Source organism: Phocoena phocoena, chromosome 17 (assembly GCF_963924675.1).
Source record: "Phocoena phocoena chromosome 17, mPhoPho1.1, whole genome shotgun sequence".
Classification (NCBI taxonomy): Eukaryota; Metazoa; Chordata; class Mammalia; order Artiodactyla; family Phocoenidae; genus Phocoena; species Phocoena phocoena.
This window is the reverse complement of record NC_089235.1, coordinates 12,458,771-12,485,008: the sequence shown is the minus strand read 5'-3', so window position 1 is coordinate 12,485,008 and position 26,238 is coordinate 12,458,771. Positions and strand designations below refer to the sequence as shown.

General features: G+C 45.9%; 1 protein-coding gene across 1 annotated transcript; it reads right to left on the bottom strand.

Moving 5' to 3' along the window:
* Nucleotides 1-1,991: 1,991 nt before the first annotated feature.
* On the bottom strand, nucleotides 1,992-24,611 carry VXN (vexin). The gene is made up of 6 exons (XM_065895675.1): nucleotides 24,545-24,611; nucleotides 19,015-19,070; nucleotides 10,645-10,795; nucleotides 6,708-6,769; nucleotides 4,069-4,160; nucleotides 1,992-2,175 (listed from the first exon to the last, which is right to left on the bottom strand). Exons 1-6 carry the CDS (start codon nucleotides 24,609-24,611, stop codon nucleotides 1,992-1,994), a joined length of 612 nt encoding a protein of 203 aa, XP_065751747.1.
* Nucleotides 24,612-26,238: the final 1,627 nt, after the last annotated feature.

Genomic DNA, 26,238 nt, shown 5'->3' with positions numbered 1-26,238 from the left:
ATACAAATAGAGGATATCAGTTATAAAGTAAATAAGTTAAAATAAATAGCCATAGGATACTCCGATAGGTCCAGTGTAAACTACCTGTTTTCTCCCTACCTTTGTTCCGGGCCCCTTCACCCATACACTGTAAGATGATTACACAGTCCATTGAAAGAGCACTTGATGCCCAAATCTCCAAGTCATGTTCTGATGGGAGGACTGGGTGTTCGGAGTCTAAAACAATGGTTGAAGAGCAGAGGTCAGCAAGGTGAAAGCCCGGAAGCCCAGGCCCCTTATCCCCCATGCCTTCTTACATTTCACCTGGAGATGTGGAAGCAGGTAATTTAGAGATCAAAAAGCAACATGTGGTCATGGAGCAGCAGCATGTGAATTACAGTTGAGTCTGAGACCAGTGATGTGGCCCAGGTCTTCCTTGTAACCAAAAAATGGCCATTTCCAACCTGGTCTTAGACTAAAATTCACCATGGAGTCACTGGTTTTGTTAAGTGGGTTGGATTAATTTAAGCTTCTGAATTAGAAAACAAGGCTTCTGGGGGCAGAGTTGAGGCCACAGATGACAAATATGTGAGGCACATCCCACTAATCTGCTCCACAGGCAGGCATTACCAATTGATCGCTGCACTCCTTTATCTCAGATCCTAGCTCTTCTCTGTGTTCTGAATATTCTTGTATGAAGGAGTAGATATAACACAGGCATTGGAGCCTGACACCCACATGGGTTAGGTGCCTTCAGACTAATCATTTAACTACTTTAAAGCCGTGTCTATTACATGGGGAAGGCCACCTAACTCAGAGTTGACAGAAAGATCGGGATAATGTATGTAAAGTGCTCACTAACCCACCTGGCACATAGTAAGCATTTAATAGATGGTAACTATCATTATCATATCATGTTATCATTTTAAGGCTACTGATGTTGATATAGAATTGATGATGACATTTCCATTAAAAGAAGGAAAGCATAATATGATATATTATGAAACCATATGAATGGTTTACATCATTTATATCATGTACTGGTTCTAACTCTGTCAAATCGTTTCCTTAAAATGTTGCCCCCAGAGACATATTCCTACCCCTCAAAACCATCCTCAAATCAGTTACTAGAGTAGGCAAAGCAAGGAGTCTGGTGCAGAAGCTGAGGACCTGGTATCTAGTTCCACTACCAGGTATCTAGTCGCATAACCTCTTAAGGCCCTTAGCTTCCCCATCTGTAGATTGGGAATAATTGTGCTTTCCTTAACAGGAATTTTGTGAATGTAAGAGGTAATGGATGGGAGAGCATTTTCAAAAGTTAAAATAATTATACCCAAGCAAGGTATTATTAGTTCCACTAGACTGTGTCACTTCAGAAAATGTTAGCATTCAAAAATTTAAATCATGTTTTCCTATAGAAAAATCACATGTAAAAGAATACAGAGTTCATGCAATCATGCCAAATGTCATCAGAACTGATCTTGACGATACACTCAAATGAATATTAGAACTACTAAGTAAATATATATAGCGCTTTGTCACTAAAAATCATACCTCATCAAGATGAAACAGATATGGTGGCAGGAACAGTGAGAACCATTGTGCTTACAAGTGCCTGAAACATCAAATTCTTACATTTATACCAGAAATTAGAACGACTCACAAGGAAGACTGAGGAATTGCCAGCTTGCTTCCTTGGAGGTCTTTAAAATGGGTTGGGAAAGTTTGATTTTGGTGCCATTTTGCTTAAACATAGGGATATAAACTTGATGACCTCCCGAAGTCACTTTCAGACCAATGGCTTTATCGATTCTAAGAAGGAACAGTTTTCCTTTGCCTTCGAGGGAGGTTCCTTTCCCGTTTCCTGAGCCGGGGCGATTAGTTAGTACTGGAGGGTGATGTGCGTGGACCAGCTAGTAGCAGAGGTGAATGTCGCTCAGTTCCCATCTGGAAGTTTCCTCCCCTTGTGCAGTGAACTCGGGCCAGCGCAGGGCACCTGGGGAGGGTCACCTTTAGTCAGCCTCAAAGGCGCTGTTGGTAGCTCCCACGTATTCAGACTTCTTCTTGTGCCTGTTCCACATTTTCCGGAGGATGCTGGGGACGCCGCAGGAAGCACTTCCTGTCAGCGGTAGGGAGGCTTCTGCTCCCTGAGGGAGGGTAGGATACTCTTCAGTCATCTTCTTGAGGTGCCTGGATCTACAGAAAATGCACAGGTGGGTGAGGAGGGCGGTCACTGTGCTAAGCCTGTCCTTCTTTAATTGCTGCCCTCGATAAGAGGAGCCAGAGCCCTCACTCCTCTGCTCATACATCCTGTGACCACGGTGGAGAGTCGCTGTTGGGGCCCACGCAGGAATGACACCCCATCCCCCTGCCCCAGGGAGGTCCTTGCATGGGGAGAGGGAAGCAGGTGGCCCTGAGCACACTGGCTCATGGATCCCAAGTTCTGCTCTTGTTCCAAACTCTACCCTTCCTCACCCCAACCCGCCATCCCTCCACCTCTACACAAACGATCTTGCTGGAAAGAGCAGATGTCACAAAGCGTCAGCTATTGAAAGCCCATGAGCCCTGGGGCTGAATCCTGCTCCCCACTTACTGTGTGACCTCAGGCAAGTGATTTGACCTCAGCCAGCCTCAGTTTCCTCATGTGCGAAATGGGGATAATTTCATCTAACTCACGGGGCTTTTGTGAGGAGGAAAATAAGGTCACAAAGCTTCTGGCACATGGTCCACGTCAATAAATGTTCATTCTTCTCACTTGCTCTCCTTCAGTGAAAGAATGGCCTTCGTTTTCTTTTCAATAGCCAGGGTCCAGGAACACATGGAAATGAGAACGTCTAAGCTTAGAGAGAAACGGGCCATTTAGAAGAACCCTTTGCGATGCAGCTGCGCGGATGGAAAGGGCGCCTCTCTTGAGGCACACGGTTCGCGTCTGCTGGTTACTGCAGCAGGCAGCAGCAGCCGTTGCTGCTCACAACAATTTGCTGCTATAAACTTAATACAATCGAAAAGATACTTTTCTCTAACTAGGTCCCAATACGTTGAGTGGCTTGGCTTTTATCATTCATTCTAGATGGCTTTCTTTCACCTAAAAGGGCTTCACACTGGTCTGTTCCTCCTCTAACTCCCTCAGCTTTCAAGGTGTGCATACCTTGGGTTGATATTGTAGGGCATGGCCCCTCATATGTGAGCATCTATCGCTTTCCCAGGCACGTGTCTTTCCGATTCCCAGACTGTAAGCTTCTTGAAAAATGATGCAACCGTTGGTGCTACGCTCTTCTCACATTATCTCATCCTATTCTCACAGTAATCTCTCAAGAGGTTATGAGCGTCCCCATTTTTTGGGTTTTGTTTTGTTTTTAAATAAATGAGGACACGGAGGTCTGAACAACTTGCCTGAAGTCATAGCAAGTCAGCAGCGGTGCTGGGCATGCAGGCAGATCTGAGTCAAGAACCCACACCCTGCATCATCCCCGAAGCCACTTTTCTGCTCTCTCCAGTCCGGAAGATGATGATGGGGGCGTAAATGTACACGCTGAGTTGAGTTTAAGACTCTTATTGCCATCTTCTTTGTGCCATGTTGAAGGCAGTGAGGGCCTTCCTGGGGGGCTTATCACTCCTGCTACTCTAGCTGCTGTTTCTGGATCAGAGTTAATAGTAACGTGCTGGTTATAAATTTGGTTTGAAACATTTGTATTTTGTGTACTTTCTACCTGGGCAGGGGCCCTTAATCTAATTCGTGAGGCATTTCTGACACCAGCATGCCTTCAGGAGGCTCTGCATATGGCCTGTGATTACATTTGTCTAATTAACCAAAACCCCTCCCTCTTTAGACTTCTCCTAGTCTAAAGAGTGGGGTTAATGAAGTGGAAACCATCGAAAACACTTCGGCTTAATCCTAGGGGAAAAGTTGATGTGGCGACAGAAACCCGGGATTAGTGCCCTCATTAGAAGGTAATTTACAGCTGGCAGGGATTCTCTTTTAGCTTCTTGAGGGTCTGACAGCCGGCCACCTGTTACTCTTTGGCCCGGGAGCAGGACAGGAGCGGGTGGGGAACCCTGAGGCAGCCAGGCTGGAGGCACAGCACTTACCCTCTGGTCAGAACAGCTCCGTTCTCCGAGCCCAGAGCTGCCACCTCCAGGACGGCAGGAGCTTTCACTGAGATCCGGGCCACCGGAGGCATCTAGGTTGTGAGAAGGGAGTGTGAGGATGGCACCATGTCCCCAACTCCGGCAGTGGCTGGAGCCATTGGAAAGGGCATCAGCTAAACTGAACTACCATCAATCCAGGGCAATGGTCCTCATACCGCCACGGGCACCAGGTGCCCCCGGGAGGGCTTGTTAATGCAATGCTGGGCCCGCCCCAGCTTCTGATTCAGTAGGTCTCATGTAGGCCCGAGAATCTGCATTTCTAACAAGTTCCCAAGTGCTCTAGTCCCAGGACCCCCACTTTGAGAACCACCTACCTAGAGAAACTTGAAAGCAAGCAACTCAATCTGTCAAGGCCTCTGTCCCCCTTGCACCCCTATGGTCTGTGTCCACTTTGTTGTCAAATCCTGCAGGTTCTGCAAGATCAGTGTCACCCTCTCCCTTTTCTCTGCTGCAGCCTCAGGACCAGTCACTTGGGACAGGACCTCCTTTTTTTCCCACAAGACCTGCCACACACCTTGGTCCCCTCCTGGATTCACTCACCCAGCTTTTCCTTCATTCTCTGGATCAAGCCTCATCTCTGCCTACCCTTCAAAGACCACTTCCTCCAGGAAGCCTCCCCTCAGGCTGGTGCCCCAGCTGATTTCTCTCTGTCTCCTGCATCCCCACAGCACTGAGTCCTTAATGTGATATGTTTTGGCATTCCACCAATTCTCTCTTTACGGTTGTCTACTTGTTTCTTATGCCGGTGCAGTCTCCCCAGGAATGGCATGCGAACGACAGGGTCTGGGGCTTACCCTTTGGCGGCCCTCCTCAGCTCTCCTTAAAGGAGGTGGTGAGTGCTCAAGAAACATGTACTGCATTGAAAAATCACTGGTAGCCCAAGCAGGGCTAGGTCCCCAGTTCGTTCAGTCAGCGGACCTCCGCTTTGCACCCCCACCCCACGCCCCGGGGAAGGCTTAAGATCACCACATTCCTAAAATTGCTGGGAAATTCCAGGTTGAGGACATCAGGAGTCACTGCCCCTTCTCTCCCGCAAGGGCCAAAGGTTGTGGGGAGAGTCACTGTGCCACCTTGTGGCCTCTCGGGAGCTGTCCCTCCCCATCGTGCCAGCAGCCCAGAAACATGCTTCTTCCTGGGCCGTCCACCATCCTGTTTGCCCCAGCGCATGTTAGCGTCAAAATCAGATTTAGCTGTTCGAGCTCTGAATTGCTCTCCGCCCTGGGATGGGGGCTCCAATGAGCTGCAGGACCCCAGCCCTACCATCTCAGACCCAGAGGAAAGGGTCAGTCATGCTGCCGCTCTGTCCTCTGCACTACTGTCGCCCCCTCCTTTGTGACCACCTCCCCATCACCACCCTGTCCCATCCCACCTCGCTCTGGCCTCCCAGCTGCAGCTTCCTCTCTGCCAAGGACACTGAGTCCAGCCCAGGGGCTGGGGGCAAGTAATCCAAGGCAGTGAGCTGCCCTCTCCCCTTAGCCTTGGGCTCAGCTGAGGGCAGCAGTTCAAGCTGTCACAGCCTGACCACCTTCACTCTGTGGTAACGGCCCAGCCATCCTCAGTTTCCCCTGGGTCCCAGGTTGGGACAGGGGGCCCCTGATTGTCCCATCCCTGCCCTTTGTGTGGTTTTCCTAGTACAGGGATGACCTAAATGAAATAATTGGCTTCGATTTCCTGCCCAGACCAGGAGCAAAGCGCTCGCGTCTCTGTCCAGTTTGTTCCATAAGGACGAGCGGGTGACTCAGACACTCTCTCCAGTCTGTTCTAGTTCCGTGAATCTCGAGAGCTGATGCCCGCAGAGCCCAGGATGCCCGAGCTGACCTCACCTCCAGCCACCACTCCACCCCTTCTGTGCTAACCCAGGGGACACCCACATTCATGCCCAGAGGATGGTGAAGGAGATGTATTTTTTCAGGGTGACGCTGAGCTAGACCCAGACATGCACTACCCGATCCCCCTTCAGGGAAGGACAAGCCGCCTTGTCCTCCCCCTGGGGGAGGGTGGGGAGCAGCTGGCCCTCAGCTCCTTCAGGTGTCCTTGGCTACGGAGGGCCACCTCACCCAAGGTCATGCTGTCCTGGGCAGCCTGCATGCCATGAAAGAGCGGGAAGAAAATATAAAGGATCGGTCAGCTGGGTCCAACTCGGGCAGCCCAGATGGACAATCCTTGCCCCAGAGCTCCCAGTGGGAGGTGGATCAGCAGTTCCCTCTGAGGTGATGGTGTTTTGTGTTTCCACAGTGCTCGAGACCCTTGCATCTCTTTACCCCCGTAGCTGCCCCTGGGAATTGGTCAGACACCTCCACCTGGCAGGGGCCTGCCACAGACACTGCTTCTTTCCCCCCTGTTTGAGATGTCCGCTAGGTAATACCTTCCGTTTACCTAAGAGCTGAATTTCTGGCAAGAAAGAGAGAGGCGGCCAGTGGTGTGCCACCAGCTGGTAGGCTTTAGGAGCAAAGAACCCTCAGCTACACTTTTCTAATAATCCTCAAGCCTGGAACAAAGGACACTTTGTCTTCATGGCACAGACAGGACAAGAAGGTTAAAGCACAGCAGATACAGCTAACCAGGTTGATTTTACTTACCAAAGCTTTGCTATATGCTCGATTCCCACACAGATTTGCTGATTTGGGTTCAGAAGTCCCCACTGCAAAGTTGAACGGAGGGGACGTTACTCAGTGGTACTCTGGGTTCCAGCTTCCCCGGGTTCTGCATCAATTATCCCTTAGCTAATCAATCACAAGCCAGGAATATTCTAACGGCCTTTGTACAGAGCAGCAAAATCACGCCCTAGGGTTGGGCAATGGGACAACTGTCCAGTGGGTCACCTGCACCCCTGGCCCTCTTGGGGAGGTTAGAACTAAGGTCTAATAAGATCACGTGTGTGGAGGTGTTCAGTACGAGGTCTGCCTGCAGTAGGGGACTCAGAGAATGTGCCCTTAGCTCCTTCTTTCTTCCTAAAGCGCCAGATCACAAGAGGTTATCAGGAGTTAAGTCTTTATAGCTGGGATCAGTCCTTTAACCTGCTGCTCCTGGACACGCCTCTGTGAAAATGAGCTCAAAGTCCTGCCTGCTGTGGGAAGTAAGCCTCATAATGTGGGAGTATTGGAGGTTATCAGAGTCCTGAGGCACTGGCATGAGATGTATGTGAGAACCTTCTTTCTATGCCTTTATTTGAGGCTCGACCCGCTGCTGGGAATCCAGATGTTGAGGTAGCTGGTGATGGGCGGGGGTGGGGTGGAGTGGGGCTCCACTGAAGGCTGGCCTTCAGTCGAGTCCCTCCTGGGGCAGATGTTCCTGGAGGAGCCCCATGCTATCAGACTACAGTGTAGAGAAATACCAGCCCCCCACCCCGAGGAAAACATCTCAAGGCCAATAAAATGAAGTTACAGGCTACCAAGATCAGACCACGGTGTGCCGTGCTCTGGCGTAAGTGACGACAGTAGCTTATATTTTTGAGCATTTACTGTGTTAGTTGCTGTGCCGAGTGTAAGACTCATAAACATTGTCTCATTTAATCCTCACCACAACCCTCACAGGTAGACGTCATAATAGATGAGGAAACAGAGGCTTTAGAGATGCACGGCAGTTACGATGAAGCTGGGTGAGGAAGATCTAGGGAATGGTAAGCTGACCTCTTTGGTGGTCTTGCAAGGCTGGGAAAACTTGACCGAGGGACCCCCTAACCCATTCTGGGAGGAGTTTGCTAGGTGGGGAGACCCAGGGAGGGCAATCCACAGAGAGAACGTGTCGGGGAAGGTCCGGAATATAATGAGTGGTAACAATTACACCACAGCTCAGGGCTGTTCTGTGCATGGATTGGCAGGGATAGGAGTGTCACAGGAGGTGGCCCTGGAGAGGTGAGCAGAGGACTGGGTCCTGGAGAACCTTGGGCGTGGTCTGGAGGGCATCTGGGGGTGGAGAGGACACAGTGTTTAAAGCAGAGGGATGGCAGAGGCAGGTGCTGCTTTAGGCTACCCTCTGGTAGCCTGTGGGGCAAGAAGGACTGGTAGCTGACGACCAGGCTTGGCGGCTACACACAAGGGATGAAGGGAGTCTGACCCGGTAGCCTGAGGTTGGTACCAAGGAGAGATGAGACATACGGAGGAACTGACAGTGTCAGTGGTTAGTGTGTGGAGTGGGGGTGGGGAGGACAAGGGGGTATTGGGATAAACATCCCAGCGGCTTGCTGGAAAGATGGATAGTGGCACCAGCTGAGAAAGCAAGAGAGGTTTGAAGGTGGAAGATGAATTCCATTTGAACAAGTTGATTTTGAGATGCCCCAAGGACATCCTAGTGGAGACATTCCACCGGCCCAGGAGGTGGGTGTCCCCTTTTCCGGGCCCTTGAGGTTCACCTGCTCAAGACTTCAGAGTCCCCACTCTTTCCAAGGTTCCTCAGAGCATATTTCTCCCACGTGAGAAGGCTACAGCACCCAGGAGCCTTCTCCTTTAGCTCAGAAAAGAAACACGTCTCCAGATTTGAGATCCCTGGAGACACATATCCTTCTGACTGGAGGATGGAAAACTCGTGCCCAAGGCCGGTGCCCAGCCTTTCCTGTGGGTCTGGCTTTGACTCAGAAACCCTCCCTCCCTCTCATCCCCTCTGGAATCTGTCAGATTGTGGGAGCTGAAGGAACTGAATCGATGCCCAGCTCAATCTTTTTTTTAAAAAACCTGACTAGCACATTCCCTGCGTGAGCTGACTGTCATATGTCGGGCAGAGTCTCTCCATTTCATAACTTGCTGTTCTCCCCTTCAGTTTAAGCTTCCACAAGCTACTTAGGGAGGAAAGTAGCCCCTAAAACCAGACAGCTGGAAAGACATTATTTTCTGGGGGAAAGACGCAATTAGCTGGCAAATCGGGAGACATGAGATTTAATCTTAGTTCTGCTGCTGATGAGCAGTGCATTTTGGGTAAGTCAGTTTCCATGGTTTCGGTTTCCTCTTCTGTAGATCGGCAGGGGGCGCTTGCAGAGATCAGTGGGCCTCCACCTTCAGGGAGGTGGAAAGTCACCCTGGGAGCAGGCTTGTTAAAACAGATTGCTGGGCCCTACCCCAGAATTTGATTAAATAGGTCTTGGGTGGGATCCCAAATTTGCATTTCCAGCAAGTTCCCAGGTGGTTCTGCTGCTCCAGGGATGCCACCTGGAGAACCACCCATTAGATCTTCCCTAAATCCTTGCTAATCAGTATGTTGTCCTTGGACCAACATCATCAGCATCATCTGGAAGATTATTAGAAACAAAATCTGGGGCTCTACTTGGTCCTACTGAATTAGACTCTGCATAAAAACGAGATTCCCAGGTGATTCTTCTGCACATTAAAATTTGAGAAACATGGCTCTAAATTCATTTTGTGATTTTGTAGAGAAGATATTCTTTTTCTTTCTACGCACAGGCAACCACCACCCACCCACCCACTTATATATAGACAGAGGGAAAAAAATTATCTTCTCAATTTGCAAGGCACATTGTGGTTTCCCTAAGGCTTTCATTCTCCATAAAAATGTATATATGTAATCCCTTAACTAGAGAATATAGCTTGACTTATGGGTTCTTACACGTAGGATCTTAAAAACAGGATCAGGGTGTTAGTGACCAAAGAAACCTTAGAGATCCAATCTAACATCTATGAGGGAGGAAAGAGAGGAGATGGATGGATAAAGAGAGACACTCAATGGAGTCTACTTTCAGTTCTTCTAACATACAAAACTGTTGACACCCAACAGCTTTGAAAAGGATGTCCTAGACTTTTTGTGTATTTCTGGAGTTAAAAGTAGGAATAACTTGAGGCTGTGGGCATAACAGAAATAACCTAAACCAGGAGTTAAAGGCTAAATACGATCACAGACTTCAGCAGGCTAGACACAGATTCCTGTTTAACTGCTTGGGGTGGGAGCCATTTTTCAAAATAGTGTGGAAGGTAAGACTCTAATGCTTCCAGCTTTCAAAACAAATGTGTCTCTAAATTCTTTTTATAAATTGTTGAAATAGTTTAAGGCGTTCAAATTTTAAATGGTGGGATTTTAAGATGGCAACTGATGAAGAGCCTGTGTAATCACACACACACACACACACACACACACACCCTGTAAAATAACGTAAGCTTCCTTCGCTTCATGAGTCATGTGTACACTGGTTTCCTCTCCCCCCAGCGTCTAATGATGTTTGCCTCTTCCTGAATCCCGCAGGACTGCCTGTGGAGCTAGGCGGTAGATGAGAGCATCTTTGCTCATCATGCAGACCCAGCAGCGAGTGTTTTAAGGTAGAAGGAGTTTTGTGGTACTGCAGTGGGGGAGGGGGGCCGAGCAGGTGCATTCAGAGCAGGACCAGCATGCACTGGGGAAGGCGGCGGCCCCACGTGCAGGTGCTCCGCCCACCGGGCGTGATGGAGGACGCCAGGGAGGATCACGACGTGGCTAGAGCACGCACAAGCCAGTTCGCGGACACCGCGGCAGCTGCTCTAAGTGGACCACTGCCCCACAGGGAGGTTCCGGGGACCCGGGCCGTGACGCACGTACCGGGCCTGGCGGGGGTCTTGGCGGGGTGGGCGCCCTGCGGCCGTGCGTTCTGGAAGCAGCTCGACCTGCGGGCCTCGCCGTCGCGGTGGTCGGTGCGGTGCTGCAGCAGCTCCAGGGGCCGGGACGTGTAGAGGTCGGACTCGATCACCACCTGCGGGGGGGAGGAAGGACCGTCAGCTTGTTCCTCCCCTAGAATCTCGGCCTCCACAGCCGAGGCCAGGACTGCAGCTTTGCGGACAGACCTCGTGCTGACACGGAGCCTTCCTGACTCCAGCCATTGCTGGGAGCAGCGAGGAAAACTGGCGAGACTGGCCTGAAACGGCGAAGTGTTGTGTTTAACTTCAGCATGTCCAGTGGCACCATGGTGCAGGAAAATGAGGTTTCTGGGGGCTCCTCACCAGCCGTCCCTCACAGAGTCAGAAGCCTGGGCCCTCAGGCCTCAGACTGGGGCCAGTTAACTGCCCCAGGGCTGGACATAGTTTGACAATAGAACAGGCTATTTGAAATGAGGACAAGCCCTGGAAATCGGGCTCTTACAGTCCTTGCAGCTCAGTGGGCGCCCTTGTTCACGTAGAGGACAGCTTTCTGGATGCTCCAGCAGAGGGGAGACCTAGGCAGAGGGCTCGGGGCCCAGCTGATTCCCAGGTTGTAAAAAGAAAGAACCTGCTGGCCAGAGAAAGCAGGCACGGCTCCTGGACGCTCACGTTTCCTCTACTTTGCAGAGTGCCTGTCAGCTGGAGCTGAGAGATGAGTTTCCATGACCTGTGGCTTGGTAAGTGGAAATTCTGGCAAGCCAGAACGCAGCGCTACACGCTAAGGTGTTTTCAATAATGATCCCCTGCTGAATAGTGGTTTTGGGAAAGTACATGAAGAGGAATACCCCTTTTGTCAGGGCCCACTTGAAATGGGCCTTTAAAATTATAATAAAAATACTTAGATCATTGAAATAATTTAAATGTACAAATTTGAGGCAAATAGTACCATATTTTATCTTAATATCGGGGGTGACAAAGGGAATCTTAGCAATTTGGGGCACATATCGTGCATGTTTGAATGCAGAGCCACGACACTGGGGTCGCACATTCTGAATGTCTTCACTCCTTTGAAGCAGGTTAGAACTGCAGCTTCTCTGAGGTTTGTATTTACTCATTCTCTTGCTCACTCGTTCCTTCCTTCTACAGACATCTTGGGAGGGCACCTCTGTGCCAGATCCTGGCACTCAGTCTATCTGTGAGTGAGGTGGACCCATTTCAGCCTTTACAGTCGAGCCTTTGATGAATTCCCCATTGTCCAATGTCACAATTGTGGAGGAAGCTGAAGCAAATAAGACTGAATTTTTAAGTATTATAATAGGGTTATATTTCAGTTCAGTGGAGAAAAATTGGACCTTTAATAAATATTGTTGGGATAAATGTCAGGCCACTGGGGGAAACGGATCCATGTCCACACTTCTCATACGAAAATGAATACCAGACAGACCAAAGATGCATGTTAAAAACCAACCAAACAAACAAACAACAGCAGACACTAGAATAGAATATGGCTCAATATAACATTTGTTACATAAATAGGGAATTATCGCTATGTACATAAAACTCTTACAAATCAATAAAGAGGAAAAAAAATAGAAAAATGGGGCCAAAACCAGCTGACAATTGACATGCAAACGGCCGGTTAACGTGAAAGGTGCTGAACAACGATAATTAAATGCAAATTAAAACAAAGTTGTTTTTTGTCCTGTCAGATTGTCAGTGATGAAGATAAATTTCCATCTGGGGTCATGCGAACCTGAGTTCAAACCCCAGTTTTGGTACTTCGAGGCTATGTGGAAAGGGGTCATGCTCTTGACCACCCTTGCTGTACTGGGGCGGAGTCACTGCTGGTCATTCGCAGAGATTTCAGGAACACAGCAGGTTCTCTTTCCCTGTGCCACCTGTTTACCTACAGCATCAGGAAGCGGTCACGTCCGTTCCCAACAGAGGAAGGGGAGCTGTCACTCTTTGCTTCAGTTTATCACAAATAGTCCTTTGCTTAAAAAAGTAATATATCCCACATTTGGTCTTATCTGGCTTAGGAAATTAACTCTTCTCAGGCCCGTTTTAGGACCCAGACTCATTCATTCTTTGCCTTTGGAGAAGGATGATGATAATTAAGGATCATTTAGGATTAGTGCCCTTTCTTTTCTGGGCACTGCAGCATGTGGGATTTTTCCCCCAATAATTAAAAATATTTTTCCTCCAGCTTTACTGAGATATAAATTTCCACATATGATTGTATACGTTTAAGGAGTACAATGTGTTGATTTGATATGTTTGTAAATTGCAAAATGATTAGAAGGTGGTGCTTCTGTTGGTTTTCCAGCAAGCCTTCAGTGCAGGCTGGGGGCAGCACCCATCTGCCCGACGCCAGCTCAGTGGGGGCTGTAAGGTACAGTAGTGGGTGGTCTGGACTCACCACCCTGCACAGACAGTCGCCTCAGCTTTTCCATTTCCTTCCCTCCTCTTAGCATTGCACTCTACCATGGTGTCGCCCAGAATGCTGGAATTTCTTAGATTAATGGTATTTTGGACACGTGTACCGTTTGGCCTCAGGGTTCCCCCTGGAATGTGGACCTCCAGGTCCAACGGGAGAGACCTGAGCCTCATTACTGACATTCAAGCCTTTGGCTGTCTACCTCTCATCACAGCTATTTCGAATTTTGTTTTCATTTTTTCAGCGTTCCTCTAATGAGTGAGGGCTGGTGTGTTTTCCGACCCATTTTGTAGAAGGAGGAAGTAAGGCAGGATGTGAAAGCCTGAGGAGTCCAGTGGGGAGGCCCAGCATTTCCTCCCCTGAAAAGGAAGCAAATATTTCCTTTTAGGAACAGGAAACTTCAGCCAGCCCTTCTCTGCATTGTGGGTGGGAGAAGGGAATGGGGAGGGAGAGAGTGGAGAGGCATTAGCTGCTCCGCCCCCTGTTGGATGTAGGTTTCCTGGGGTGGGAGTGAGGCTGGTTACTTCCCAGGTCCTGACTGAGGGCCCAGTGCCTCAGCAGGGTATCTTCTCGGCCCTGAAGGATGCCAGAGGAGAGGGCTCAGCTCGGAAGATTTCCCTTTCTTAGCTGGCCTCGTGCTTGCTTCTCATGCCCCACAATTGCGGAGGCTCTGAGAGGGCTCAGGGCAGTGCATCAGGCCCACGCCAGGGAACAGACAGCTGGATGCATGGCTGTGGCCTCCTGAAAGCCTCCCGACAGCCTGGATTTTTTCTGGTCTGTAGGATACGGTCCGGGCTGGATACTGCAGCTGGTCTTAGAACAAACTGGTCTGAGCACAGGCTCTTTAGCACCCTGAGTACAAGGGTGAGATTGGGGAATGGGGAAGGGGTGAAGGGGAGACGTGTTTAATGTTGGATTTCCCTTTCCAAGTTCAACGAATTGCCTGCTGAAAGTAGGGGCTGTACTTGTGTAACAGATTCACTGTGATAAATTGATGCTTCCCTGCTGGGTTCAGATCAGAGACCTAGGGGGCTGGCAGGGAGTTAGAAAGACGGGTGAGACCTAGGTGTCATAATGTTGGTTGACGGCATCCAGAGTAAAGTTCTAGCCCAACTCCCTAATTTTACACACAGGGAAACTGAGGCCAGAGGAAGCCGGGTGTCTTCAAGGTCACAGAGCTGTAAGGGGCGGGACCTGAACAAGGATCATGGTTTCATAACTTCTAAGGAAGTGCTCTTTGTAAGACCCATGGAAGTGCTGCCATCCAGGTAAGAATTTTCAAGTGCAATCGATTGCTCAGTGCATTTTGAAAAATCAGATCACCAGATGGAAAAATCAGATCACCGCTCCTCCACAAGGTTGAAATCTGGGAAGAATGTGACATTTGCACTCCCATTCCTTCATCTTTCCTGATGATGGCACTGCTGCTTATTTGGAAGGGGCTGTGAATCTCAGTGGTAATGGCTCCATTGCACCGGAAGCCCTAACTAACCCACGCTTTGGTGTAAATTTATTCCTTTAAGCTACTCTTACGATGTCTGCGGCATCAGGATGATAGTAAAATTGCTTAAGAATCAGAGGGGATGGGGAGAAAAAGACTAGTGAAACCATCTAGAGAAGGAACACTGGGTGGCTGTAGAAGAACATGTAACTTACGAGGGGTCCAGAGAGAGAGGAAATGGCCGCGCTAAGGACGATTCGGAGAGGAAAGAGATACTTGTAAAGGAAGGAACCTCACATTCGTATGGTAGCCCAAGGGGTGAGAATAGAGACAAATAAGAATTTCGGGACAAAGTCCTAAATATTGGTACATTAGAGCAGCTGCAAAATATGAACGATTTTCTCGGGAACTCAAAAGGGGAGCCAAGAGCCAGTTGGATTAAAAAAGAAAAGGTCAGAGATAGTTCTTTCTTCTTTGGGACTCAGTTCCCCCGTCTTAGGTAGACTAAGACCTTTCCTGTCTTTTCTAATTTGAATGTTCTGTGCAGCTGGGTCTGAGTTTTATGAGCAAAGGATGAGTCATGCTGTTAGGGGAAGTTAGAAATTCAGAGGAGAGCTCAAGGCCAGAGCATTATTAAGCTGTCTTACCTGGAGGAAGAATGCATATTTGAAGACAAGCCCCTACCTTCTGTTTTTTCTTTTTTTTTCCATCGAAAGCAATTTTTATTTGTATCCATATACTTGACTCATTTTTTTTCCCCTTGGAGTAAAAATGTTTCAGGGAGGGAAGGAAAGTCATAAGCCATTCCCAGGAAAGCTGGGAGCTTGGTTCTGCAGAGCCTGGCTGAAGTCAATGGATACTCCAGGAGGCGGTGCCCCATGTTTTGGGGGCTTTGTGAAGCTCATGCCCCTGTGGCTTCACTTCCACCGTAGAGAGTTGTCTCCTTTGTTTGGGTTCTAAATCCCTTGAGAAATTTCTTCCCTACCACCTTATTTATCTCCTAGAGAGTATGATTTAGTTTCCATTTTTAAGCTTTTGTAATCACAGTTCTGTCCTTATAAAGCCAGTAGGTATTGGTATAAGTGGTGATTCAGACAGAAACACTGTTTAAGGTTAGAAATTCAAGGCAAGAACTTGGTTGAAAACTAAATATTCCTAATTCCCAAAGGATCTTCCCAGAGTCATGAATGACTTGTGGCTCCTTCAAATCCAGAGTACAGATCTTCCTTGACTTACAGTGGGGTTGCATCCTGATAAATACCCCTAAAATATCATAAGTTGAAAATGCATTTTATACAGCTAACCTACCAAACGTCATAGCTTAGCTGAGCCTACCTTAAACGTGCTCAGAACACTTACATCAACCTATGGTTGGGCAAAATCTTCTCACACAGAGCCTATTTTATAATAAAGTGTTGAATATCTCATGTAATTGACTGAATACTGTACTGAAAGGGAGAAACAGAATGCTTGTCTGGGTCCAGGATGGTTCTAAGTGTATCCTTGTTTACCCTCGTGATCATGTGGCTGGTGGGAGGCTGTGGCTTGCCGGGCTGCCCAGCATTACAAGAGAGTATGTTGTACCCCATATCACTAGCCTGGGGAAAGATCAAAATTCCAGATTCCAAGTATGGTCTCTGAATGCGTTTCGCTTTGGCATCATCGTAAAGACAAAATTCATGAAAGTCAGACTGTCATAAGTCAGGGACCAACTGTATGCCAAACTCAAGTCTGTGCTCAAACTCCAAATTACCTACAAACAACCCCTCCCCTTCCCATTTTTGGTGACACCCACTGCTCCTTGAAAGTCAGCAGCGTTTTCCTTCTAGACTGTGTGCTGAAGTTTTTAGGGATCATGAGAAATACAAGAATTCCTTGCACTACAGCAAAGAACCCATTAAAAGCCCTTTCTTTCTTAGTATATAAATATTCTCAAAGTCATTTTTAAAAAAGGATAAACCACTGACAGAAAAATGAGCAAAAGACATGTCTTTTAACCCATGGGGAGAAAATATCAAAATCTATGAAAAGATGAAGAATGATATTAATTACTAAAGAAATGCAAATTAAAACAATGAGATGTTTTCACCTATTAGATTGTCAAAGATTAACAACATTTGATACCATATAGTGTTGGCTCAGGTGTTCTGGTAAAGGTAGTTTACAACAGTTGCTGAGAATTTGGCAACAGCTATAAAATTTTTTCAATGCTCATATCCTTTGAGCATTTTCTTTCTTTTTTAAAATTGACATATAACGTTGTGTACGTTTAAGTATAAGGTGTTGATTTGATGACCCAGCATTTTCATATCTATGAATTTATCCTCGAAAACATTTGCATAAGAACATAAAAAATACGTTCAAGAATATTTCTTGTGGCATTGTTTAACTGGAGAAAATGGGGAAACCCCATTTATTGATGATTTGGTTAAATAATCTAGAAAACATCAGATTTGGTTTGGGTAAAAAATTATAGTACATTCATTCATACAATGGCATACTATGCAACCTCTAAAAAGAATGGGGAAGATCTGTAGGTATTAATTAGCATGTAAAGATGCTCAAAATTTATATAGTGAAAAAAGCAAATTGCAAAACAGCATGTTATGGAGCAATAAAGCGTGATAATTATACATTGTTATATGAGAAATTTTCATTAAAAAAAACTCCAGTGCTTATTGAATGTTCAGTATGTATCAGGCTCTGGACTAAGCAGTTTACATGTATTAAATCATTTGCTCCTTCCTGTGGTTATTGGGATGTGCTCTCTCACTCTCCCCATTTTTTTTTTTTTTTTTTTTTTTTTGCAGTACGCGGGCCTCTCACTGTCGCGGCCTCTCCCGTTGTGGAGCACAGGCTCCGGACGCGCAGGCTCAGCGGCCATGGCTCACGGGCCCAGCCGCTCCGCGGCACGTGGGATCTTCCCAGACCGGGGCACGAACCCGTGTCCCCTGCATCGGCAGGCGGACTCTCAACCACTGTGCCACCAGGGAAGCCCTCACTCTCCCCATTTTAATGTTAAGCAAGTCAAGTCCTGGAACGGTTAGGCAACGTGCCCAAGGTCATATAGCTAGAAATGGATAGAACTGGGATTTAAAAGTGGGAAATGGAAGAAACCAGGCAGTTTGACTCTAGTCTGCATACCTAACCACTATGTTCTATAGCTTCTCAGGATTTTCTGATATCATAGTTTACATCGTTTTAGTATTTGAAGTTTAGTAATGGGCCCATCCTGTTTTGGTAATTTAAAAAGTAATAAATGTATATAAAACAACAAAGACTAAAACCAATCTCATTCCCAGGACACTTAAAAATTTTTTTTAAATGGAGAATAGGATTTTAAAAATTGAGATACTTAGAAAATCAAAATAGTGTTCTACAAAAACAATTGTGATGGAAACTCCAGTATAACCAGGAGGGAACAATTAGCAATTAAAATAAAACTTTTAAAGTGCAAAGATGTTTTGACAGCTTATGTATAAAGAAATCTGTAAGTAAAATGAGAAATTCACAGGCTCTAAAGACATGTAAACTAATTTTAAGGTAATGCATGTGCTTATTAAAGAAGCAAAAAATAATACAAAGAAATGAAAGCCAGTGCTGGTGGGGCTGGAGGGAAATGGAAAAGCATTGTTGGAAGCCTAGCAGTTGTCCAGAATTCTGGGTAGTATGTGACGAAACTAGAAGCAGAAGCCATCTTTTACAGATCACTGTTCTGGGCTTCCCTGGTGGCGCAGTGGTTGAGAGTCCGCCTGCCGATGCAGGGGACACGGGTTCCTGTCCCGGTCCGGGAAGATCCCACATGCCGCGGAGTGTCTGGGCCCATGAGCCATGGCCGCTGAGCCTGCGCTTCCGGAGCCTGTGCCCCACAACGGGAGGGGCCACAACAGTGAGAGGACCGCGTGCCACAAAAAAAAAAAAAAAAAAAAAAATCACTGTTCTATTCTCCACTCTAGCACAGGGGTAGGAATGCAGATGATGGATGGATGGATGGATGAAACTGTTCTTATCCTTTTACTTGTTAATTCCACTTTGAGGCCTATGCACATAGGATTAATCCAGAAAACAGTATTTTGTACAAATTCATTGCACTGCTATTTATAATAGTGAAAAAGTGGAACATTGCAAATGCCAACAATAGAACACCCAAGTCAGGGATGCTCTACCTACACTATGGATTCTGTTTAAGGAAAAAAATGTGTATATAAAATGAAAATTATTCTCTGTGGGGAAAATGACAGAAGGGGGTCCAGTGCAGGACTGTTTATTGTCTGGTTGACATTTGTCAGTTGTTTTGGTTAAGTGGAGGATGGAGAATGCAACAGCAACATGGGCTACGGAAAACTTTTCCAGGCCGTGGAGAGTGTGGATGTAGGGGGGAGGTGGGGAGTGAAGAAGCTAGACACTGCTTTTTTAATGAAAGTCAACGAAAGGGATCAAAACTGAAGTTTTCTTACATTCTTGGCTAAGAGATGTTGAGAGCTCTTGACTCTTCTTCTGGCTGGACTGGGCACTGCAAAGAGAGAGAAAGGAATGGTTTTAGAGAACACCTGTGAGACTGATGTAGCTACAGTAGCAATACGGAGAGGGTTTGCACCTGGAGTGGGACAGGGCCCAGAGGAGGGGGGTTGGGAAGAAGAGGTGGGTGCAATTGCAATGTTATTATTTTATTTTATTTTTTTAATAGATCTTTATTGGAGTGTAATTGCTTCACAATACTGTGTTAGTTGTGTTAGTTGATGTTGCACAACAAAGCAAATCAGCCACATGCATACGCAGGTCCCCATATCCCCTCCCTCTTGAGCCTCCCTCACACCCTCCCTATCCCACCCCCCTAGGTGGTCGCAAAGCACTGAGCTGATCTCCCTGTGCTATGCGGCTGCTTCCCACTACCTAGCTATTTTACACTTGGTAGTGTATATATGTCCATGCCACTCTCTCACTTCGCCCCAGCTTCCCGTCCCACCCATGTCCTCAAGTCCATTTTCTATGTCTACCTCTTTATTCCTGCCCTGCAACTAGGTTCATCAGTACCTTTTTTTTTAGATTCCATATATATGTGTTAGCATATGGTATTTGTTTTTCTCTTTCTGACTGACTTCACTCTGTATGACAGACTCTAGGTCCATCCACCTCACTACAAATAACTCAATTTCGTTTCTTTTTATGCTGAGTAATAGTCCATTGTATATATGGTGCCACATCTTCTTTATCCATTCATCTGTCGATGGACACTTAAGTTGCTTCCATGTCCTGGCTATTGTAAATAGAGCTGCAATGAACATTGTGGTACATGACTCTTTCTGAATTATGGTTTTCTCAGGGTATATGCCCAGTAGTGGGATTGCTGGGTCATATGGTAGTTCTATTTTTAGTTTTTTAAGGAACCTCCGTACTGGAGGTTTCCATAGTGGCTGTATCAATTTACATTCCCACCAACAGTGCAGGAGGGTTCCCTTTTCTCCACACCCTCTCCAGCATTTATTGTTTGTAGATTTTCCGATGATGCCCATTCTGACTGGCATGAGGTGATACCTCATTGTAGTTTTGATTTACATTTCTCTAATAATTAGTGATGTTGAGCATCTTTTCATGTGCCTCTTGGCCATCTGTGTATCTTCCTTGGTGAAATGTCTATTTAAGTCTTCCGCCCATTTTTTAACTGGTTTGTTTTTCTTTTTGGATATTGAGCTCCGTGAGCTGTTTGTATATTTTGGAGATTAATCCTTTGTTGTTTCATTTGCAAATATTTTCTCCCATTCTGAGGGTTGTCTTTTTGTCTTGTTTATGGTTTCCTTTGCTGTGCAAAATCTTTTATGTTTAATTAAGTCCCATTTGTTTATTTTTGTTTCCATTACTCTAGGAGGTGGGCAATTGCAATTTTAGATGTTACTTGGTCCAGTGCACCAAAGCTCATAGCAGCACTATTCATAATAGCTGAAAGGTGGAAACAACCCAAATGTCCATTAACAAATTAACGGACAAACTAAATGTGGTATAGACATACAATGGAATATCATTCAGCCTCAAAAAAGAATGACATTCTGAAACATGCTCTGACATGGATGAACCTTGAAAACATTAAGCTAAGTGAAATAAGCCCGATACAAAGGGACAAATATTGTATGAGTCTGCTTATATGAGATACCTCAACTAGTCAAATTCATAGAGACACAAAGTAGAACAGAGGTTACCAGGGGCTGGAAGAAGGAGGGAATGGGGAGTTGTTATTTAATGGGTACGGAGTGTCAGTTTGGGAAGATGAAGAAATTCAGGAAATGGATAGTGGTGATGGTTGCACAACCATATGAATGTACTTAATGCCACAGAACTGGACACTTAAATAGTTAAATGGTAAATTTTATTTACCACAGTAAATAAAAATAAAAAAAAACTTGAAGAATCAATTAGCCATAAAAAAGTTACTTGGTTGGGAAAAAGGTGTGCACTTTGTTGAAAGTGGAGACACCCAGACATCTCTTTTGCACATTGATGCTAAAGTGATTTACTTGGAAATGAAATCCCACCCTGCCACTGCCCTGCCTAGAATGGAAATGACTTCTTGTCACATCTCAGATTAGTGTTCAGGTGAGAGCCGTGTTATTTTCTGCAGAGCGCCTGCTGCCGTGAAGCCAGGTGAGCAGAGGGCTGGTTAAGAGCCAGGGCTCCAGACTCCTTTCACTTGGGTGTAAATCCCAACTTGACCACTTGCCAGTTGTGAGACTTGGGCGAATGACTCATCCTTGCTAAGCTTCACTTTCCTCTCTGGTAAAACTCGCACCTACCTCAGAGGGCTGCGGTGAGAATTAAATGGTCTAATCTTTATCAAGCCCTTGGCCCGGTGCCTGGCAAAGAGGGAGTTCCCAGGAATTAGTGGTTATTGATATTAGTTATTAGTAACTATCAATTAGTTATTATTGATACAATTCTTCTCTTTCTCTGCAAGGTGAGGGCAGGTGGAAGGAAGAGGTGATAACTTCTAGAGACTGTAGCCTCTGTCAGGAGTTCTCTTTCTGGAGTTTTCTCCATTTCCTCCTGCTGTTCCCCGGTTCCCCTTGCCAACCCTGCCACATTGTTGTTTATCCCCAAGAGAATTATTTTGAATGCTGTTCACCCTAGAATTAAACCCACTGGTGAGCTTCAGGAAATGACTTCTGGTATAACTTCTCGGTAAAACCACAGATTTTATCTTTTATATTTACTGTGAATTGTGCCTATGAAATCTTTCCCTTAAAGGGCTCTCCTTCTCTCTAGGAAGTAAAAATACACACTTGTCCTCAGTTACAGACTTGATCTATGTCTTGTGCCTTAAAATACTTAAGAAACACCATAACACTTGCTGTTGCCATATTTTTTGTGAGCTTTAAGATGGCTCAGCTAAAAAAAGTACATAGATTTAGGTTGAACCCATTATATATGTATGTATGTATGTTGGAAAACAGGGATATAATACAACGATGGTAAATGTGATAATGGCTCGCATTGAGCTTTACTAGGTGACAACTTATTTCCTTCTCGCATTCACTCCTCACAGCAACTCTTTGGGGTCGGGTGTCTCCATTGACTCTATTTCTTAGGTAGATGCTGAGGGTTAGGGTCACGCAGTTGGTGGTGGAACAAGGCCTGCGCTCTTAAACACTAGGTTGCTGAACTTGTGCACAGGAACGTGTGGGAAAGGGCATACCTGGGAGGACTCTAACCCTTGTTAGAGAAAATCCAACCAGCCTATATTTCTGCAGGCAGGGAACATGGGGATGGAATGAAGAGTTACCAGTCTCTCTCATAAGCAGTGACTTAGGAAGACCTGGCCCCGTCTTCGCCCACTGAGAGCCTTATGCTTGATGCTCTGGAGGAGGCGAGATGAGGCACAACAAGGCGTAGGAAGAGGCGGACTTCTTCCACTTACAGTCTAAGATAAAACTGCGGATATTCCCTTTCTAGAGAACAGCTTCCTGAGCAGTGACATGTCCATGAATACTGATGACTGATTTGATCCCAGGAGGTGGCCATGAATAAAAATGGCAGAAAAGAAATATAAGATTGAATATTTATCTTTGACTAAACATATTCATTGCTCAAAATATGGAATAAAAATGGAAATCACTTTGTAAGTGATGTATTTAATGGTGCTTACTACCATGCCAGGTACTGTTCTAGATGCTTTATGTATTTTGTCTATATCTCATTTTTCCCCCCATAATAACCTTGGGAGGTAAGTTCTAGTTCTTCCTTTTTTATAAGAGTGGAAACTCAGGCCCAGAGAGGTTAAGTGCCTGTCCAAGGTCACACAGCGTATAAGTGGTGGTGGGTCTCTTGACTACTCTGCTAAGCAAATGGATTCAAAGGCCCTGTTTTGAATGATTTTCTTCAGGTGAAGTATGACATTGCTCCTGAATCGTATAATAAGTTTTGAATTTAATAGGACCATTCAGCTTTGATGTTTTTCTCCCTTAAATGTTTTTAAATGTAAAAAAATTATAGAACATAGACATTTTAAGATTTTCATATTTGCTTTCAATTTGTTTTCTTCTCATACAAGAGAAATAACAAATGAGAGGACAAGTTCTGGTCCCTTTTCTACTCTTCCCCAATTCTACTTTCCTCCCTCTCCAGGGCTACTATCATCACTAACTTTATCTGTGTCTTTCCAGTCTGTTTTTTATGCTTTTCTCTAGATATGTATCCATAAACAATATACAGTACTGTACAAATTTAATACTTTTTAGCCTGCTTTTTTTTTCTCTCAACATGGTGCTCTTGGGAGCTGTGTCCACACACATAGATCCAGTTCTTTTCCCTGTTGACTACTGTGGAGTATTCCAGAGTCTGATGACACCACATTTTACCCCTTCCCCTCTTCAAGGACATTCAAGTTGTTTTCAGTTTTGCCCTTGGAGACCCAGTGGCCCTGTAAGCATCCACGTATAACAGCATTTACAGGAGTGGAACTGTCGGGTCAGAGGGTCGGCTTTGACTTTTCAGGTACATTCCCGAGTCTCCAGAGGGTGTCCCAACTTCAGCACGTGGGCAGACTCCCAGCTTTTTCTTCTCTCCCTCTGACTGGCAATAGACGTCTAAAGCTTAATTTATGTTCTGCTGGCTTTCTTTTTGTGGCCAGGCTGAGTCTCTCCCTTCCCCCCAGGAGTGGCCATGTCGATGGCTGACATGGGAAGAAGAAAGGGGTTATTTGAACAGGGGGTCACAGCACCAGCAGACATCCGGCCCTCTTCATTCAGTCTGACAATGAGACCAGGGGCAAAGCCGGGGTCCCAGGCTCTCCCAGCAATACAGGGGCTGCAGGGAGAGCACAGGGGCGGCAGGAGAGAGGGCCCAGCTCTGCAGGGGGCAAGGGAACTATCCAGGGACACAGAGCCCTTCCCGGGCCTTGACACCATTCACCTCAGAGCAGCAGGGCTTTTACAAAGTCACACTCTTTGGCGGTGCCAGTGCCAGGTTAAGTTTGGGAGCATGGCCCTGGGGTCTGTGCAGAGGCCAGCCTGGGTCAGGGCATTCTTGGACCACTTCATTGGACTTTAGGCCACTGCCAGAAATATGATCCCTCCTCATATTTCACGGCACAGTTAGAAATCATACTTCTGGGCCAGCTGCTTCTCATTTCAGAACCCACTTGCTCACTGGAGAGGAGGAAAGAATCTGTCTGCCCTGGGAATTTTGTTTTCATGTCTGTCTCCTAAAACAATGGCTTGCTGTCACTTTCGTTTGGCATACTGGGTTGCCAGTATCGAATTAAGTAAAACGAGGAGTAGTTAGCTGCCCTCATTTCCCCTTTGATGGACTGTTTCTCAATGATTGACGTTCATCCATATGCCTCCTTTTCAGAAACAACCACAAACACGGTCAAAACAGAGAGACCATCCGACCTCAGAAACCTGGGGGTAAAAACCGTAATAAGGTAGCACATGACTGTCTTAGCTCTCCTGCTTAGCCTGCCACGTTAAGGAAACAGTCGAGGGCAATTTTACTCACCCTTGGAAGGAATCACGGTGGTGAAAACTTCTATATTTTCATCACTGCAGCTGTAAATCTGATGCATTGTTTCAGCCTTCTCTCCCCAAAAGTGCCTGGGAACCGGAGGCCTCTCTCTGAACCCCTAGTCGCGAGGTTTCCTAATCCAGTCTGGCTCGGGGATCATTGTGCCGGTCCACAAAAGACAGGCTGGTGCTGTGATCTCATCTCATTCCAGAGTCTTCACTGCAACATTTTCTAATCCCATCTGTCTTTTTTTTTTTTTTTTTTTTTATGAATCCTATTATTGCGAACCTTTGATGGAGCCTGGAGGTTTCAGTCCCCTCGCGGCCAGGATGTATTTAACATTTTTATTTTGCCGTGTCTGCCGCAGTGAATTTGGAAGTCTTTTGTGAAGTGGTGATGAAGTGAAATCGCCTACTCGGGTAGCGCCAAGCGTGGCTGGAGGATTTTACCGAAAAGGAAACGTGAATTTTGGTACCAGCAACTCCCCTTTTCATTTCAGAGATGAAGAGGCTTTTTTATTTTTTCCCCTCCCTCCAGAACTGGCTATTCAGTAATCTGTCATGTGTTAATTTGGCTTCCTTGAAAGTTTCTATTTTAAACAAAAGGACTGTTCTTCCAGAGCGTTCTCGCCTCATGCCAGTACATGACAAGGCTGACATTTCTAGAGAGCTGTGTGTTTAGCATCTCCTTGTACAAGCCTGCAGGTGCTTGCAGGAATGGGGGTAACAAGCAGTGCCTGACGCTTGAGGTGCCCAGCTACAGGGAGATTGTATTTTTATTATCCTAAACGTCCTAATATATTGTATACTATCCTAAATATCCTACTGTCCTATATATATCCTATATATCCTATATTTTATCCTATATATTCTGTATACATACACAAAAAATAAGGTATGGTTGAAGCATAGGTGTATTATGTCAAACCCATGGCCTTTCATTACACCATTACAGATTTATTTCTTCATGTTGATAATGATGTAATATTTTAAAATTTTATTTTATTGAGGTATAGTTGATTTACTATGTGTTAATTTCTGCTGTACAGAAAAGTGATTCATTTATACATATATATGTTCTTTTTCATATTCTTTTCCATATGGTTTATCACAGGATATTGAAAATAGTTCCCTGTGCTTTACAGTAGGACCTTGTTGTTTATCCATTCTATATGTAATAGTTTGCATCTGCTAATCCCAAATTCCCAATCCATTCCGTCCCCACTTTCTCTCCCCCTTGGCAACCACAAGTCTGTTCTCTATGTCTGCAGGTCTGTTTCTGTTTTGTAGGTAAGTTCATTTGTGTCTTATTTTAGATTCCGCATATAAGTGATATGGTATTTGTCTTTCTCTTTCTTACTTCACTTTATATGATAATCTCTACGTCCATCCATGTTGCTGCAAATTGCATTATTTCATTCTTTTTCGTGACTGAGTAGTATTCCATTGCATTCCATCCACATCTTTATCCATTCATCTGTCAGTGGACATTCAGGTTGTTTCTATGTCTTGGCTATTGTGAATACTGCTGCTGTGAACATAGGGGTGCATGTATCTTTTTGAATTATAGTTTTCTCCAGATATATGCCCAGGAGTGGAATTGCTGGATCATATGGCAACTCTATTTTTAGTTTTTTGAGGAACCTCCATACTGTTTTCCATATGGCTGCACCAATTTATATTCCCACC

What these genes read in the sequence shown, in the direction of transcription:
- VXN (XM_065895675.1), bottom strand. Translation starts at nt 24,611, where the DNA reads ATGCATCAGATTTACAGCTGCAGTGATGAAAATATAGAAGTTTTCACC. An exon ending in AACATCTCTTAGCCAAGAAT is followed by an intron (nt 10,796 to 19,014) that starts GTAAGAAAACTT and finishes TCCCCCCCGCAG; the next exon opens with GTGGTGATCGAGTCCGACCT. An exon ending in GAGCATATAGCAAAGCTTTG is followed by an intron (nt 4,161 to 6,707) that starts GTAAGTAAAATC and finishes CTCACAACCTAG; the next exon opens with ATGCCTCCGGTGGCCCGGAT.